We start from the raw sequence: 19,407 nt of genomic DNA on the forward strand, positions 1-19,407 counted from the left end.
GTGTTAAGTTTTATCTAAAAGAAATTTTTCTTAGTTTCCTCCAGCCCTACATCTTCCATGAAATCAACAGATAGCGTTACAGTTTGAAAACATGATGGGATCATAAAGCCACAAGCTTCTCTCATTAAAAATAAACCGAGATGATTATGCCGTGACACGCGACTTCTCTTAAAACTTTATTCTTGAAACAGAATGTTGTCTGGTTGTTATGTGTTTGTGTTCGATTTTCGGCGATATGTCGTCTGTCAAGTAAACATTATTATGTCAATTCTCATCTGTTAAGGCAGCCATAACTTACTCAGGATCATTCTGGGCGTTCTTGTCGTCGTTCAACATGACAATGTCTGTTAAACAGGAAAAAAAAGATAAGAAACATATGGGTGGAAACAACTAAGACAAAATTTCAAATAATGGACATACCGGTTTGACCTCTAAAAATTTAAGATACACGACAATGAGTAGTCTGAGCGCTCCATGTTTCACGTAACGTGTCCATGTTCATGAAGGAAAACAACATGGCGTTTTGTGTGTGTATACGAAACAACGATATCTATTATTGTATGGTCAACAGATTACGTGGATTTGTAATAAAGTTCTGTGATGCTCGGATTAGGATCAGCTCTTTGACAGTTAAATTTGTGCAGGAAAATACAACAGAATCTCTTTCCAGAAACAACGTTATATGGACTACAATTAAAACCTACCTATTTATTATATACAAAATACGCCCACGGCGAAGCCATCGAATGCCGCTGTTGACATGACACGTCATTCGCACAGGTAACAGACACCAAACAACATACGGTGTTCCGAACGCGACAGCAACAGGGAGAAATCCCAGCCTGTCTTACACGGAGTAATGTTCGCAATCCGTGTGCTAGCGGACGCGTTTGACTGCCGGCTGGCATTGGGGTTTCGGCTACCTCGTATGCTGAACCTGAGATTCTGTGCGGAAACTATCAGGTTGGCTTGACTCCGTGAACATTAAGACGCGCAAGCCCGCCTCCGAACTGCAGTCTTTCTCAAACAATTATAATGAACCTATTGTGTGAAAAAATTTGACTCTCGCACATCTTATAGCTTCATGATTAACTACCTAATATTTCGTTAATGGTAGTAATTGTGACATTTCAGAATTAAGTAAACCCCTGCAAGAATTTCGGAAAGTATGCACTGAAAATAGAGGTCGCTATGAATTTAAGGTTGGTTCATGTTAGGTTATTTTTGCTGCTTGTGAAATATAGCTAACATGTTGAATTTTTCGTTAACCTCTCAAGAAAATGGGTTGCACGTAAATCGCATCGTCCCGAACTCCTGTGACAGGGAAAACGCCAAAATGAAATATTCATACAATTCTTCCTATCCAATAAAAAGTTTGAGATACCGAAATAAGATTTTGGCATATGACAGTATGAAAAGAGGAGAGTAATTCGTTAAATATGTAATATGCGAAACTTTTATATTAAGCGCAATACTCAAACGACTAATGGTTTCTTTCAGTAAAATAAGTAATATTTAAGGGCTATAGATAACTGGCGAAACGAGAATTGCTGTGGGGTTGGGGCAATATAGGAGAAAAATTACAGTTTATTTTTACACCGAGAACCGACATTTTCATGAACTATTGTCATATCTTTCCATCAGTTGCTGTTTCATAATTTTGTCGCAATTTTAATTGCGTAAGTACGTTAATGAGATGAAAAATTAAAATCTCTTGTGTTTTGGCGAAAGAACCGGTTTTAACATGGCAACAGGAGAACTTGGGTATCACTCAAAACTCGTCACTGATAACGTGTCTCTGAAGAAATAACGAGAATATTAAGTCGGGCGAAAATAAATCGCTACGGCACTTCTGTTGAAATTTCAATGGAGTCCTACACCCCCTGTGTTTCTAATAATGAATGACGTGGACTGAAACTGACCAAAGGAATTTTATTTTGTATCTCAATGATCAAAAAAATATGAGAACATTTCAATCTGCACAATTCTATCATCTACCTGTCAATGTGTGAACAGATTACCAATTTTCTAGACGAAATAGTTGTTTTTGTTCAAAAAGTACATTCCTTTTTCTGCATAGGGATAGGAAAGAAAATATGGCATGCTACGTGCTGTTAATTGTTTTCATATTCCTTAGATAAATGAGATACACGCTGATGAGCCAAAACATTATGACCACCTGATTAACAGCTTGTTTGTCTCCTTGGAACGAAATTCATTAGTCATTGCGTGTATCAGCTTGGTTGGTTGCTTTGGAGTGAAAGGGACTAACCTGCAAGATCACCAGTCGTTTCATCCGTTTATGGAGTGGACGTCAAACAAAGGAGGCGAAAGGCAAACTCTGGAAAGCCTACATGTTACTAACACAATAATAAACGAGATAAAAGCCAGAAAAAAGACAGCAGCCGTTAAAAGATCAGTCAAGACAAGGCATTAAAATCAAGAAATGGAAAAAATAAAAAGATTGGATGGAGGTCAGGAGCAAAGGCCGCCTAAGGACCCCAGGAGAATGAGGAGGGGACAGGGAAGGGATGGGGGATTATGGAGCAGAAGAATGGAGCCCCTACCACTCCCTCAGGTGGTCAATGAGGCCAAAAAGCCCTAAAAATCACTGGGATGAATAGAAACCACCTTCATAGGCAAAACATAACATCAGGTCAGTCGCTTTGGCGTCGTCTGCTAGCACCAGATGTAGCATGTTGGGAAAATTAACATGTCACCTCAAAGCAGCCAAAACAGGGCATCTAGGAATAATTGGACCACCGTCAGGCGGCCTCCACATCAGCAGTGATTGGGATCCTCACATCGGAGAATGTGGCTATGGGGCACCCAAGAGTGGCCAGTGCAGAGTCGACAGAGGATGGTGGATACTCTGTGAGAAGCATGCAGGGGAACCCTGTCACATAGTCATGGTAGCCTCAATTGTACTCTGTTTGGGTTGATCAGGGCAGACCATTCTGAGTACCATACTTCCAGCAATTGTTCGAGTATAAAAAACCGAAGGTCCAGTTCTGGGATCCCCATTTCCAGAATCGGCATACTGGTGACTAGTTTGGCCAACCAGTCAGCTCATTCGTTTATCAAAATTCCAACACAGCCATCGGTCCAAACGAAACCGACCAGCAGTCGATCTTGAAGGAGGTTGAGGCAAGATCCTGGACAGCTGTAACCGCTGAGTGAGGAGAGTATCACTGGGTCAATAGCCAGAAGGATGCTTAGAGTGTCACTACAAATTAGGATACTCTTGCCAGCGCAAGAAGAACACAGCTAAGGGGTAGTTTAATGACCATCAATTCAGCAGTGAAGACACTGCAGCTGTTTGGCGGAGAGTGGATGTTACTGCTGTGTAGACATGGCTCAACAGTAGCCGGATGAACAAGCTATCAGTGAACACCACTTCTGAACCACGATTTGTCTAAGGTCAGCCAAGAACAGGTGGCGAAAAACCATGGTCAAAGGAATCTTTGTGGACCAAAGGATACTTCTGACACATATCCCAGATGAGGCAGATATGATGTCTCTCTGACCAGAGGTGACAGTGGAGGAAGGTGGAGTTCCAAACATAAGACACTGTAGGATTGCACCAATTGAAAACCCAGTTCTGTGTCACTGTTGTGGGGGGTGGAGCTCCCTTCCTGGCAAAAGGGCACAGTAATTGGGAAGTTCACGAAGGATACAAACGCATATAATGTAACTCAGTAGCTGCTGTTGGCGCCTGATACGTAAGGAGGGACTACTAGGCTGTTCATAGGGCTAGTTCAGAATGCTCGTGTCATACGGCGACACCACAATGATGAATGAGTTCCAGTATCCGCAATGGTAAGGGTGATGCTGAACCATATGCAAGACTCCAATGCACCAGAAGGACCCCCAACCACCTAGGGGACCGGCATTAGTGGGTAGCTCTGAGAGCCCACAGTAAGAGGCACAACAGAGGAAAGCCCCATCGACAGAGAAGGCGAGAATGTCGCGGTTGGAGTGCAAGATTGTGTAATTTGTATGGGTTTAAGACATTATACTTTTTTCTGGCACCTTGAAATCTAAGTTTGTCCAGGGTCTTATACTCGATTTTCTTCTCACGCTTGAAAATGGAGCAATCAGGCGAGCAGGGAGAAATAATCTCGCCACTGTTTACAGAGATAGGTGTGGGGCACAAGAAATCTTCGCATGCAATGGATGTCCACAATCCCTGCAGACAGGGTCAGTGGTGCAATGGGAAGACATATGTCTGAACATATACCTGAAGCATCTCATAGGGCAAGGAACATAGGGTTTCACATCACACTGGCAGACCTTTACATTTACCTTCAAAATGGTTCAAATGGCTCTGAGCACTATGGGACTTAACATATGAGGTCATCAGTCCCCTAGAACTTAGAACTACTTAAACCCAACTAGCATAAGGACATCACACACATACAAGCCCGAGGAAGGATTCGAACCTGTGACTGTAGCAGTCTCAGAGTTTCAGACTGAAGCAGACTGAAGTGCCCAGAACCGCTCGAACACCGCGGCCGGCACCTTGACCTTCTCAGGCAACTGATCGCCCTTAAAAGCCATGACGAAAGCCCCTCTAGCAACTCTATTTTCCCTTGGCCCCTATGAACACGAAGGATGAAATTCACGTCCTGTCACTGTAAGTTAGCCCACAGCTCATTTTCAGATTGTATAATGACTCCTTGGACTATACTGAGACTCCTGTAGGGACTGATAGTCACAGGAATGTCGGCCAATGTTTCACAAGAGAGCAGTGCCTGTGCCAGGGCAGATTGCAACTTCCTTGTATTTGTCACCAATGCCCTCAACGAAAAATAACGCCTTTGTGGCCAAAAAGGTGTCCCCGTCGGTCCTGGTATAAGACCACATGTTGGGGTATTACTTTCTCTCTGTCTAGCCCAACGTTCCTCTGACAATGTGGTCAGGGAAAGGAACATGTTGGGATAGTATTTCGTTACATCATATGAGTCCTTTCCATTTCAAGAGACTGCAGGGGCCGCGTGACCACCATCGGGGGAAAATTTAAGTTGCTTCACGTGTGAACTATCTATCATGGAGTCGCACCCAACGGGGCTCTTCCCATATGCGCTACCCGGCCTCAGCAATGGTTACCTGGACAGTAATCCATTGCTAGGAGTCCCCAAGCCCCAGTCATGATGGGCACGTATTCCATGGCATACATGAGGTGTGTGCAACGCACACAACAACAACAGTGAGTCCCAGTGTGGCCCCGTCAGGTGGCTACTGCTGTGCGGGTACTTGACCCCCCGCCTCCAACAGTATGGCTCCCATGCAGGGTTTTTGGTGCACTACGACAACAAGAACGAAGAGGGCTAGGAAGGCACAGGCGCAAAGGATACACCACAGTGGGCGACCTTCCCTGCATGACACTCGCTTCTGCAAAATTTGGCAGGTCAAACCCAATAATGTGGACCATATAACCATTAATGGAGCGCGAAGATAGCGCCAGGAGTGAAACTATAAATCAAGACCGAACTACGTCCAAGCGCCAAAAGGACCATCCACCAGAAAGCCAGAGGTGGTAAGAGATAGTTGAACTATAGGTTTGTAGCACATAAACATAACGTAGTGTTGCACAGGCTGGGGCCCCCGTCATACCCAAGCACGTACTCACCGTAGAGTGGTGAACCCCTGTGGAGGGGGTATCAGGTATCCGACAGTTTGTTGGTAGGTTTGTGGAGATATGTGGCATTAGATGTCTACAAACAGGTAGTGTAAAACATGTAAATAACGGGCCGCTGATTTACGTACATGTTTATGACACGCGATGGGACCCAGAAGCGTTCGATAGGATTTCTATTAGGTGAATTTGGTCACTGAGCCATGACTTGACTATAATGCTCCTCAAAATCACTGGAGAACGGTTCTGGCTCTGAGACGCGGACAATTATACTGCTGAAAGATAACATCGCCGTTGGGCAAGACACCGAGTATGAAGGGATGCATTGGCTGATTGATTTAGGGGAGGGAACCAAACAGCGAGGTCATCGGTCCCATCGGATTAGGGAAGGATGTGGGAGGAAGTCGGCTGTACCCTTTTAAAGGAACCGTCCTGGCATTTGCCTGAAGCGATTTAGGGAAATCACGGAAAACCTACGTCAGGATGGCCGGACGCGGGTTTGAACCGTTGTCCTCCCGAACGCGAGTCGAGAGTGCTAGCCACTGCTCCATCTCTCTCGGTGGGATGCAGTGGGTCGCAGTCGCCAGCGTGTCTTCGATTGCAACCACAGGTCCCATGCAGTCGCAGAACAACATCCCCCGTAGCATAATACTACTATCATCAGCCCTCCGTTCACCTAGATGACGGCGTTTGTGGAGATGACCGTCGACCTAGTGTAGCAAAAAGCCGACAAGTTTCTATTTATCGACGATCGAATCACGCTGGTTCCCTGTCCACTGCAATCGCAATTGACGACGTCGCTGGGTCAACATGTGACCAAGTTGGGGTGGTCTGCTGCGGAGCTCCATGTTCAACAATTTACGATGAACGGTGTGCTCTGAAACGCTTATGCGTGCACCAGCACTGTGTTCTTTTGGCAGAGATGCCATAGATGATCATCAATTCTACTTTACAAAGTAGACAAGCCTCCGAAACCAACGTTCGGTGAAGAGTCGTGTCGTCCAACCACTTAGCGCCTAGTGGTAGTTTCGCTGTCGTCCTCTCTCTTTCCATAGATGCTCACGACAGTAGCACGTGAACATTGTATCAGCTTCGCCGTTTTCGATATACTTTTTCATACGCTCTGCGTAATAATTATCAGCCCTTTGTCGAAGTTGCTTAACTCTATGATATCCCCATTTGCAACCCTTATCTTCGCTAGAGTGATCACCCGTCGGTTTCTGCTTCGCTTTCATATTTTTCTTACCGCGTCACGTACCCGCAACGTCACCAGCCGGCATCAAATAGCGCCGTGGGCATTGGTCATATTTGTTTGGCTTATCGATATAAAACCTGTTGGCCACTCGCAATCCACAACATTCGTTATTAAAAACACACTCGAGTACAGGATTCCGCCGAAATTTCAACGGAAGTAATGATTTATTTTCCCCGGACTTATTGTTACCTTTGTTTTTCTTCAGAGAAACGTTATCAGTTACGAGTTTCGAGTATAAGAAAGTGACCTTGTTGCCACATTAAAATCTGCTTCTTTCGCCAAAATTCAGCGGAGCTTATCAGTACTCATCTCAGCAACATTTTAATGTGGTTACATTTGCGACGGAAGCATGTAGCAGCGTTTAAACTAGAAACTGAGAGAAAGTCAAGTCAGTAGTTAATGAAAATGCCTATTCACTGTTTAAAAATAAACTAACTTTTTCTCATATATTGCTTCAAACCCCAGCAATTTCGTTTCACTGGCTATCGGTGGCCCCTCAGATACCACATTATTTAACTGAAAGAAAATTCGTAGTCGCTTGAATATAGCTCTGGATACGGAAATTTCGCATATAAACCATATAGCGAAATACACTCCTCTTTGCGTACAATCATTTGTGAAAATCCTGTTTTGATAGCTGGAACTGTTTATGAGATACGAGGAATCTTGTGAATATTTCATTCTGGCTTTTTCGTTTGCGCACGAGCTCTGGATGAAGCACTTTACATACAACCCGTTTTCTGAAGGCCACATCCTACCAAGTTCGAAGAATAACTCAATATGCTAGCTACATTTCACACGCAGAAAAAATATGACTAACACACATCGAACGCAAATTCATAGCGATCTCTATTTTACAGTGCAAACTTAGCGAAATTCTTGCAGCAGTTTACTTAATCCTGAAATATCAGCAGCATTTTTCTTAATCCTGAAATATCAAGTAACTATGAACTTTTAACGAAATGATAGGCACTTTTTTGCCCAATACTTTATTTACAGTCGTTTGAGAAAGATCACACATCGCCAGGGGTGCAGGTGACATTTTTTTTTTTAATCTCTAGGGTCAACTGGCATTGTCAGTGTTCCCACCCCGTATGCTATGACGTCAAACAGGACTCGTGATTGGCCTGCGCAGGTATTATTCAAGAAACCTTGCAAGGCCCCACAAGGAAAATAGCACCGGAGCTATCACGGAAAGCATGCACAGCACCCTAAGGGCAGCCAGCTAGCAGACATCAGAGCCTGCAACAGCTCGCCGGCAGCGTCAGGAAGGGATAGATTTCAACAGCGCTCTGGGAGTTCAGACCTCTCGGTGTGGGCGACAACTTTCGTCTCTCACGACGTGTTCGCCTTAGCTCTCAGGCAAGAAAAACTACACATCGCATACCAGATTTCTGCGTTATTTCACTGTTAAACATGTACAGTATCATAGCTTGGTAATATATTTTGCTGTACTGATGCACACATTACATAGAAGCACCCATGAAATTGCATATTTTGAGCCGTAAATGTGGCCTTGGCATGTTTCTGAGCAAAGAAATCGCCCCTTTTAGCTCCTCAACGAACAACACACACTGTTAGCCTATTTAGAAAGTTCTAGACTTAAGCCACGCTTTGCAGCAAATAAGGTAAACCATCACAGAAATATTATATAGAATTAAGAAACGAAAAATAAAAAAAAATTGTCACTGCAAAGATTCGATCTCACGTTAATATGATAAAATGAATTTACACACAGGTGCGCTACACACTTCGCCAGATCAATACTGCAACGAACCGTTCTATAAACTTGTACAGTCATTGTCGGTGTACAGTATCGTCGCGATTGATAAGGCAGGGTTGGTGAATGGCAGCGATGTGTCGGCAAAAATAGTAATGAAAATACTGCCAGGCAGTGGACTAAGAACGAAGTTAACTAGTTTGTAGGTGAAAGGGCCAAAGCTATGACTGAAGTTATGTTTGAAAGTAATTGTTTTGGAACTGTAAAAATTTCATGCAATACAGCTGTAACTACAATTTTGTATTACTTGGTATACATATTGTTTATGTCATTACGTTAATTGGGTGTTGAAGAACAGACCTCCAGGAATGTACGAGTTGATCCGTAAGTCAACACAAGGAAAAACGCTAAAATAACATGTCCGGAAATCCTTCATTTATCAGATATCCGCCCTATTTGGCTTTTGAACGTCTATGGGTATAACGATGAAATTTGGTCGTGTCATTGCGTCGTAATTGCTACTGTACCAAATATTAAAGAGAATAAACAGCTGATGCTAGAAATATTAGTGTCAAGGGCAGTCTATTTTTCACACTAATTGATTTAAGCATAACAGTATCTGGATTGGCAATTTTTGGCTCAATTATGAAGAGTATTTCTTGTGTCTTCATCAGTGTCATTCTTGCAAAATTTCTATACTATTGTCTTTTTCTCATCACAAGCTCTACAACGTGATTCTTTCGTGCCCCAAAATTATTCCGCTGCCGCATCCGCTCTCTCATCCATCAGCAACACGGCCATGTAAGTATTTACTTTGCCACTACAACGATTACTAGTGTCGCTGTATCCCGAGGCTCTTCCTTCACGCACAAAACTTCACCCTGCTGTGTGCAAACTTTTCCGACATCAGCTCTCCCAAGACAAGACACTTACACGAAGTTCTCGCAGGAACTACCAGACTGTAAATATCAGCATAAAATCGCCCTAGTGTAAACAGTTCTGCGACAACCATTTGAGAGGATGAAACTGACTTGAAGCAAAAAGCTCTCATGTGTTCCACGCCCTTACACGGCGAATTTTGCTCCGTGCGGCTTAATATGCTAAGTACCCTACGCCATGCGATTCACAGTGGTTTGCGGAGTATGTATATAGACGTAGATCACTCACACATTGATCGCTGAAGTAACAGGCAGGAAACGCAAATCATTTGAGATACTGCAGAACCTAACCTGCATTACTGTCGTGTAATCGGCAAAGTAGCTTTATAAAGATACAGAGGAATGGAAGACCACCTTTTATTTTACAACGACATCGAGATAATACCCGGACTGGGAAGAATGAAAAAGATCTTTATTAGTTTTAAAGATGGTACCATCAATTCCTTCTCTTCGACTTAAGTTGGTGCACAGACAGCAGCAAAAATAAGTAAGGATAACGCGACGAGATTTGAGGTCCACCCCTCATGATTAACTGTGTCTCAGCCACTGTGACATCTCACCGAATTTAGCTCTGGAGAATGAGAAACGACTTGCGTAAACCTTACCTTAAGAACAATGCGCTATTCCTCACATCAAGTACGGATTATTTGGGTAGCACTGCACTGAAGCAGATAACTTGACTCCGGTCACGTCCGAGGCACTTCTTTCGCTGTAGGACTTTCGTGTGTCATTCCACTGTGGCGAAATGCTAGTCTCTCCCAGTGGGAACTGAAAATATTTACCTGATTTTGGACTAAGAAGTCTCTTCACCACTGATCCGAAACAGACATGATGTTAATATCTCACCCTGCCTCGAGTCCAGCTAACATATGCGCTCAGAGAGATTTTTAATACCGCTTACGTGAGCTGTGCTTACAGCAAATCAGATTCATGGTGAAAAACGAGCATTAGTACTGAAGTCAACCGAGCGAGGTAACGCAGAGATTTAGGCAGATGTCTTTTTCGGGAGGACGACTGCGGCTTTCCTACATCGCTATAGCTAGTCGCAGGACGTTTCCACATGGAGAACGACATATTTCGTGTCCCATTCTTCTCCAAATGACATTTTACTGTCTCTCATAACTTCTTGGCGTAAAGTTAGAATTTAACATCTTTCAACTAATACTGAACGAACATTTACAGGAGTGAGGAAAATAGTCTACCTCTTGCAATTTCCTTGGACTTTGGTGACAGTCGTAAACAGGTGTCCACAGGTTACCCGTCCAACTACAATATCGGCAATGCGTTTCCCACCACTAACTACAATGTTTACAATAATTCCATACTTGATTAACTTGAACTAGCCCAATCCACTCTCCATGTTATGGGAATCTACAATAAGCCAGAGAAATCCGACTCGACTCCCAACGTGAATTTTAGTGTTGGTATTAATCGGTGAAGTTGGTTTGTGTGTTTTGCTGCATTTGTATGTAATACAATCGTGATTACAATGAAGCTCCGTCGAAGTGTCACAATCTAGTCTGGCCTAAGGAAAACACAAGCAGGTTGATCCTTAAAGCAGAGGAATTACCTCGAGTTCTCAACTCGAGGTAATTCCTCTGCTTTAAGGATCAACCTGCTATGTCATAAATACTGTAATTTCCCAAAAATTACTTATAGAACTTCAGATAATTAAATATCATTTAACATTTCTCATCCAGGTCTACGTTAATAGGTGAAGACATTACTAAGCTGCATCTGCAAATATGAAATTGAGATGCATATTTCCGTAAGTAATGTAATAGAGACTAGATGTTTACTTTAATGAACTCATTTTCCTGTGTAGGCTCTTTTATTTTTAAATAAACACTATTCCATTATTTATCAGTTATCTAATTTCTCCTGATTGGGCATAATCAAGCTACAATATGGCGGGTTGCTGGTAAATGTGTCGATTGCACCCAATTTGATTTTAATAAGTCAAAGTGTGTTTCTACTTATTTTAGTGTGTAACGTATGCTGACACAGTAACAAAACCGGCATATTGACTGCACTTTTTCCATTTTACATATGGACTTGGTAGTTGAGCTAGTAGATACTATGGTTGTGCGAAGTTCTTTATTAGGGACGTCGTCATATTTGCCTCCTCCCCCTCTTCCCCACATATACAAGACACTTATGTATGGAATATAACATGCTGCAAACATACAATATATTTTATGTGCTTAATTATGCGTAGGTGGGTAAAATTAACTAACTTCTAAATAATGAAATCATAGAATAGCCAACGAAAGAAAATGACTTCCTTTTAAGAAATGAAAGTACCTATTTATTAGAGTACTGTAGGACTGGAATGGCGTCTTCCATAGTACTCACAAATATGCGCAGAAGCATAGAAGGTTGAAGAGGAGAGCACGCCTACCTGTGGATGTCATTGTGCTGGCGGATGCGGTACTCCAGGTCAGAGATCTGCGCCTGCAGCCATGTCCACCGACTGGCTATCCTCGCGCGATGTTGCGCCCAGCGCCAAGCCGCGCGTTTCTCTCTGAAACAACAGAGTTTGCAGCTGCTATCAAATCTATACACACACAAAATAAACTCTTCAATCATATTATATAATGTTCTTATTTTAAAGACAGTACTGTTACAACACAGATTTCTTTCTAATTGGCGAGCAATTCTTTTTTATCTTAACCGTCCTTTTCCGTGGTCGAGGTCGCTAAATCTCTCAGCAGCCTACAACGTGATAAGATTCCATTTGTATCATCTGACCGGAAATGGGAGGAACGGAAGCTGCCTACCGCTCACAATCGGTCATCAATGTAGTGAGTTTCGCTCCGGAGCCAGCGCAGTCTCGTGTTATCCGTCACTTAAAGACGAAAAGTGGACTGTGAGATATACCTCATTATCACGATAATCTTCTTCCTTTTCTCCGCAGCTATCCGTAACAGCACAAACGCCAACATTACATTACACAAACGCACATACTACATTAACCTAGACCAAACAGTGTAAGTAAGGTACCATTCACGGACTGAAGGAAGGCAACAACAAACCACTTTTACTATAGTCCCATTAAAATTACTTTACTGTTGACACCAGTCATTTGCCACTACAGTGTTGCCACATGGGCAGCCGTTCGGTTAAAAGCGGGTCACTTCGGAAGTGCTGTTCATGTGACGCGGTGCAATGTTGGAAGCAGCTGCCGTCAGGTACGGCGGGAACGTGAAATGCTCTACCCACAACTGATTTTAAGTGACCAACGACTGAACTGCGGCAACCGACGTCTTTTTAGCTTTGGACTTACTCTCGTGTCCTAACTTAACCAAACCGCATACTGTGCAATGTATCAGGGAAAAGGCGGTCAGTAACCTGCGGCAGAAGTATTAATCACGCTGTTTTGTTCACGGAGATTAAAGCTGACTTCTCCCAGCAAACTCAAGGCAGAAAACTATCAGTTCCAGCACTAACAGCTTCATTGGCTTCACGAGCTGGTGCGATAGCAACCAATGAACAGTCCTGGTCATTACTCTGTTACAGGTTGTAGGCGAGACAAGCTGATTACAAATGAAAAACGAAAGACGGGTACAAAAATAAGACCAAATAAAGTCAATACGGTGATGAAAATGATGCGAAGAAACATTAAAAATAAAAAAAATTACATTTAACCAATTAACTAAAAACAACAATTGTCATTATGATACAGAATTACAAATAGCCATAATTAGATTCGAACCCACGACCTTCAGTATGTCAGGTTTGTACGGTAACTATTGCAAACTACTTCATTTCAAATTATAGTATTTATGCCTCTGCCTGTATAGGACCAGTTGCAAACGATGATTTGCTCTATGCAAAAAGTTCCGCCTCAAACAATGTCGTATGGAGCCTATCTACTATAGGACGATCTCTGTGATGACGATAACTGAGAATATGAAGCTGAATTGCGACTTCTGCTAAAGGATCCAGCAGTGGTTAGCTAGTGCTGTGCACGAAACGCGCGCGCGCGCGCGCGCGCGCGCGCGCGCGCGTGCGTGTGTGTTTGTTTGTTTGTTTTGGATAACTGTCTGTCTGATTAAAGGGACCAAACTGTAAGTCATCAGTCCCTTTTTCCTGGAGCAGACAGGTCTACGTGACTGTACCTCAAAGATGGCCTACCGCACAAAACGCCGGGGAAGACACCCCCAAGGTCTCCCAAATAACAATGAAGGCTAAATAAGGAACAAAAAAGACAGTATTACTGATTTTGAATATGTATTTTGCTCTGGTAAATGAATGGCTAACTTAACCAATTAGCTACTAACCCGCCCTCTTTTCAGCTCAATTTGCAACCAGTCTCTAGCACGAAGAGTTGACTACTAATCTATTTAAAGCCGAAGCTATTTTCACCTTGGAATAGTACTTTGAGTGTTGAAAAAACGGGTCATTGCGTAACTACTAACTTAAAACAGGTAGTTCTTACGCGTAATACTGACTCAGTAATAGCGCTTTTATCTTCATTTAATCGATGTGTCAAGTAAATCATTATCAGTTAAGGTAAAATCCACCACATTCGAGATGGTATTCGTATGAATGTAAGGTTCACTGTTTCCCTTTTCTTTCAACGACCGCTACATGGCGCTACTGAGATGTGACATTACTACGGTTTGAAAATTTGTTGTTGTTGTTATTAAAACTACGGCAGTTCAAAAGTTTGCCAAGTAGTTTGTTTACAGTGACCAATTAAAGAAAATTTTGGGAAAAAATTGAAATGTCACGTGAATGTACACAAGAAGACCTCGAAGCGCTTCGTTCGCGCAATCCAAACTGACAATCGTCGTGATGACAGATGGGAGCAATCGTATAGGCATTTTCCGATTTCCGTTCGCTTCAATCAGCCTCCTCGTCGAGTGTCAGCTTCGATTGCACTAATAGTAGTTATATTTAGAAAATACTGTTCAGAACTGTTACAGAATTTCGTCATGCATGTTTCCATCAACGAAGAATTTTGACAAGATAGAGTATAATCGGTAGCTGATCCAAGACACATCGAAGAAGTGCGCAACATGACAAAAGAGGTTCGACCTGAGACTTACCGTGAGGTAGAAACAACCTTATGCATATGGAAGATTGCAGTATATTCGATTCTTGATGAACATTAAACTGTGAAAAATAACAGCGAGATGTCGCACGATTCGACCGAAGTTCATAAACAAAGTAGTGTCAATTTGTGTAAGGAAATATTCGACCGTGGAAATGTTAAATCCATATACATATACATCATTGTAAAGGGAGACTGAAGTTTGATGTATTCGTATGAGTTAATAAGCACAGCATCAACCAATTGTTTGGGTATCCCACGATGAAGAGACACCAACTACAGTGGTTCGTTTGCGAAGACCTTGCGCGAAACCGATCGTTTATCACTACAATAAATTGAGGAAGAAGATTAAAAAATGTCGCAGCATTTATGACAATGCCAGCAGCTCAAACAGACCAAAACCTTATTGCCATTATTGATCTGATTTATCGCCATAGGAATTCTTTTCATTCCCCTCCATCAGACAAACAAATATACATGGACGGCAATTTTCATCACCTCAAGAACTTGTTGGACCCTTGCAAAACCTTGCTTTTGAGGTACCAGCATCAGAATGGAAAAATGTTTCCAGAATTGGTTCGAACGGATATAAAAGTGCATGTATTTTTTATTATAGGCGAATATTTTGAGAAACAATGATTTTTATCAAAAAAAGGGTTCTTTCATTGTTTTTGTAAAAACAAACAGGCGTGCGGAAATAAGGCCACAGATCAAATAAAAATTTTCACTCTTTTAGCTAATTTAAAACCCTTATTTCTCCTTCCAAATACATCTTAAATTTATCATTTCACCTTTCAAAAGTTCTGATAAATGTGAGAATCTTTTGCTGAAAGCAATTTAATGAAAGAGCGTCGTTCCATGACATTAGTTACAATTTGAGAAACGTCTTTATCGTAAATAATTCAGTGCACACATTCACGAATCACTTCGACAACGTAAAGCAAGCATGCTTTTCTTGACGATTTCCAGAAAATGATAGCTTTTTATTCTAAGTGCCGCTCCAAATTCGCATTTATGCTACTTCTACCTGAACCGGAGGGCTGCGGCTTGTTATCCGCGTTAGGAACTATTTTAGAAAAGCTGAGGTACCTTTTTTTTGGCGGGTTTGTGTTGATACAGGTGGGGGGGGGGGGGGGGGAGTGAAAGGAGGAAGGGTGGAGGGATTGGGGGGGGGGGGGGGGAGGGGGAGAGAGAGAGAGAGAGAGAGAGAGAGAGAGAGAGAGAGAGAGAGAGAGAGCCTATCGCCACGGCGCATCGAGTCGTGAACTTTGCACCGGCCACCAGTTTGATAGTGCTGCTCCGAATAAGCAGACGCGCTATCAGCTCTTTACATCGAGCCAAACAGTGCACGCACGTAGCATGAGACATTCCAAAGCTGTGCTGCCACTATGTCAAGGCTATAGTGAGAGTATCTCTATTCGAAAGAAACCACCACTGACAAGTGTCCATTGACACGCACGAGATTCGAAGAGTTGCACAGGCAGCGTAATCTCTGCTACCCCAACCCTAATGTGGAATGTTGCAATGAATCGAAGGAAAGTATACAGAAGTTACGCGGTCGGCTATGTTGTGCTGAGAAACAAAAGTCAAGAAAAAGTTCAACACATTGCGCCATTTCCGAGTTAATTAGCATGGAGTTATCTAATTAGGCCATTGCGCGCGCAAAGTGTAGCGCCCCGCGACAAACAATTAGTGTCAGTTGTTCTCATGGCGTCGATGTTAGCGCGTAAGACTGCTCAGCCCCTAGATCGAATTCGATTTTTACCACCGTTCTATTTTCAATTTTTGTATCGCTCTCTTGTTCGGTTTTAGGCAACAAAACGAATAACACGCTTGGTGACACCGCCTCTGACAGGGGGCTTGAATTTTCGCGCCCAACGGCCTGATTGGCTAACTTCAACGCTAGTAACTCGGAAGCGGCGCAACGTACTGATTTTTTTTTTCGTAACAGTTATTTCTCAGCATAGCCATCCTTCAAAATCCTTACAAATTGTTTTTACTACCCTGCATACCCAAACGTTGACGCGCCCATTATCTTCGAATGGGCGCCCAACGACGTGCCAGATACATGGCAGTATAGTATGCGTGTGACTATGCTAGTGCAAGTAACGTGGTACCATGTCTTCTTCACACGATGAAGGTATTCTGTCTTTTGTTAATCAATAGTGAGCTTCTGGGTGTTCCTCCGAGTTCGCTCCATTTTATGCACATTATTTCGAAGACCGATCCAACCATTTTCTTCAAGTCTGAGTCCAGGCAGCGTGTACAAGTAACAGCGTGCGGCACTTAAGGAGACGGCTGGGTCATCGAAATATTGCGCATAAAATTAAAGTCACGCCGAGAAAATCTGGGAGATGTTTTATTAAATAGAGAGATGCTGCACACATCTCTGTAGTTAGTTTTTCAGCGAAACTTTTACTTTTCGCGTTAAAAATTAAGAGCCACTATTTTGGGATTGTGCATGTTCCCTACATGCTATGTTTCTCATTCGGTATTGACGAACTGTAAGAAGTAAAAATCGGATTCTTACGCTTCTACTCGGAAATCTAAGCTTGATCATGAACTGTCTCTTTTCGGTATTGCTTATTGTTAGTATGATATTTAGAAATAAAGTAAGCATGCCACATATATTTAAAAATGTTTGTACGAGGTCTGTTCAATAAATACTGAAAAATTTACGGTCATAGTTTCTCGCGCTAAAATTTAATCTTATGATATTCTGTTAGCTTAATGTGCAACAAACACGCCGGAGTAGTTTGATTGTTGGGACTCCTTGTTCCCGCCTGTGAGAGGCAAGCAAGATCAGACACATTATCGCCTACTCCTGCAATGGAGGTAACAAGCGAGAAACAATATGCGGCTTTGAAATTCTGCTTTCGTCTCAACGAATCTTCAGCTGAGGCCTATACAGGGTTATTACAAATGATTGAAGCGATTTCACAGCTCTACAATAACTTTATTATTTGAGATATTTTCACAATGCTTTGCACACACATACAAAAACTCAAAAAAGTTTTTTTAGGCATTCACAAATGTTCGATATGTGCCCCTTTAGTGATTCGGCAGACATCAAGCCGATAATCAAGTTCCTCCCACACTCGGCGCAGCATGTCCCCATCAATGAGTTCGAAAGCATCGTTGATGCGAGCTCGGAGTTCTGGCACGTTTCTTGGTAGAGGAGGTTTAAACACTGAATCTTTCACATAACCCCACAGAAAGAAATCGCATGGGGTTAAGTCGGGAGAGCGTGGAGGCCATGACATGAATTGCTGATCATGATCTCCACCACGACCGATCCATCGGTTTTCCAATCTCCTGTTTAAGAAATGCTTCTGCTTTACCCTTTTCCGTAAGATTTTCCAAACCGTCGGCTGTGGTACGTTTAGCTCCCTGCTTGCTTTATTCGTCGACTTCCGCGGCTACGCGTGAAACTTGCCCGCACGCGTTCAACCGTTTCTTCGCTCACTGCAGGCCGACCCGTTGATTTCCCCTTACAGAGGCATCCAGGAGCTTTAAACTGCGCATGCCATCGCCGAATGGAGTTAGCAGTTGGTGGATCTTTGTTGAACTTCGTCCTGAAGTGTCGTTGCACTGTTATGACTGACTGATGTGAGTGCATTTCAAGCACGACATACGCTTTCTCGGCTCCTGTCGCCATTTCGTCTCACTGCGCTCTCGAGCGCTCTGGCGGCAGAAACCTGAAGTGCGGCTTCAGCCGAACAAAGCTTTATATGAGTTTTTCTACGTATCTGTAGTGTGTCGTGACCATACGTCAATGAATGGAGCTACAGCGAATTTATGAAATCGCTTCAATCATTTGTAATAGCCCTGTACAATGTTACATGAGGCCTATGGAGAGAGTCTGTTCTTTCCAACAACACAACTCGAAGGTGGTTTAAAATGTTCAAAGAGGGGAGACAATCATTTTCAAAGGAAGGTGGACCCGGTGCTCCAGATAGTGCTCTTACGGAAGAGAACATCAACACTGCTGCTGTCATGGTGAGAGAGGATCGACGAATTACCTTAACCATGTGGCGCATAGCGTCAACTACAGTGGACAGCTGTTAAAGGTAGCTTCTTTGACATTTTCAATCAGGCCTGAGGCTGCAAATGTACACCGTTCACTGCAGTGCGCACTCCCTACTGGTGTTGTGTCCTGCATGCATTTGCAGCCTCATGACTGACTGAAAACGCCAGAGAATTGACCATTAACAGCTGTCTACTGCAGTGAAATTCATGCACCACAGGGTTAAGATCACTTTCTGAAATACTGAACATTTCATTGGGTGCCATCCACACGTTGGTGACAGAAAAATTACACATGACACGTGTTTGTGCGCGATGGGTTCCAAGACCGCTGATTCCTGAACAAAAGGACATTCGCGTGCAGGTCTGTATGCAGCTGAAGTTGATGTTAGAGGAAGATCCGGAGTTTCTTTCAAATGTAATCACGGTTGATGAAGCTTTGCTACATCATTTTGATCCTGAGAGCAAACAGCAATGCTCAGTGTGGAAATCTCCATCACCTACCTCCAAAAAAGCAAAAGTGGTTGCCTCTGCTGGGGAAGTTATGGTCATCTCATTCTTTGATATTCATGGAATAGTTTAGCGACATGTTGTACCTGCACACACATCAGTAACTGGACAATACTACATGGATGTCCTGAAAACATTGTAAATCCATATCAGTCGCAAAAGATCACATTTCCATGAAGCAGGCTGGATGCTGCACCACGATAATGCGCGGCCGCATATTGCCAATGTTGCTGCTGAATGTCTTACAAAAATCAACGTAAA

General features: G+C 42.9%; 1 protein-coding gene across 1 annotated transcript in view; it reads right to left on the minus strand.

Moving 5' to 3' along the window:
• Nucleotides 1-19,407, minus strand: part of LOC126449995 (KAT8 regulatory NSL complex subunit 1) — a 266,279-nt gene that overhangs the window by 115,144 nt on the left and 131,728 nt on the right. The window contains exon 3 of the mRNA XM_050091025.1: nucleotides 11,953-12,075. Coding sequence (XP_049946982.1) covers nucleotides 11,953-12,075 — 123 coding nt within the window. The remainder of the gene's footprint in view (nucleotides 1-11,952; nucleotides 12,076-19,407) is intronic.

Source organism: Schistocerca serialis, chromosome 1 (genome assembly GCF_023864345.2).
Source record: "Schistocerca serialis cubense isolate TAMUIC-IGC-003099 chromosome 1, iqSchSeri2.2, whole genome shotgun sequence".
NCBI classification, from domain to species: Eukaryota; Metazoa; Arthropoda; class Insecta; order Orthoptera; family Acrididae; genus Schistocerca; species Schistocerca serialis.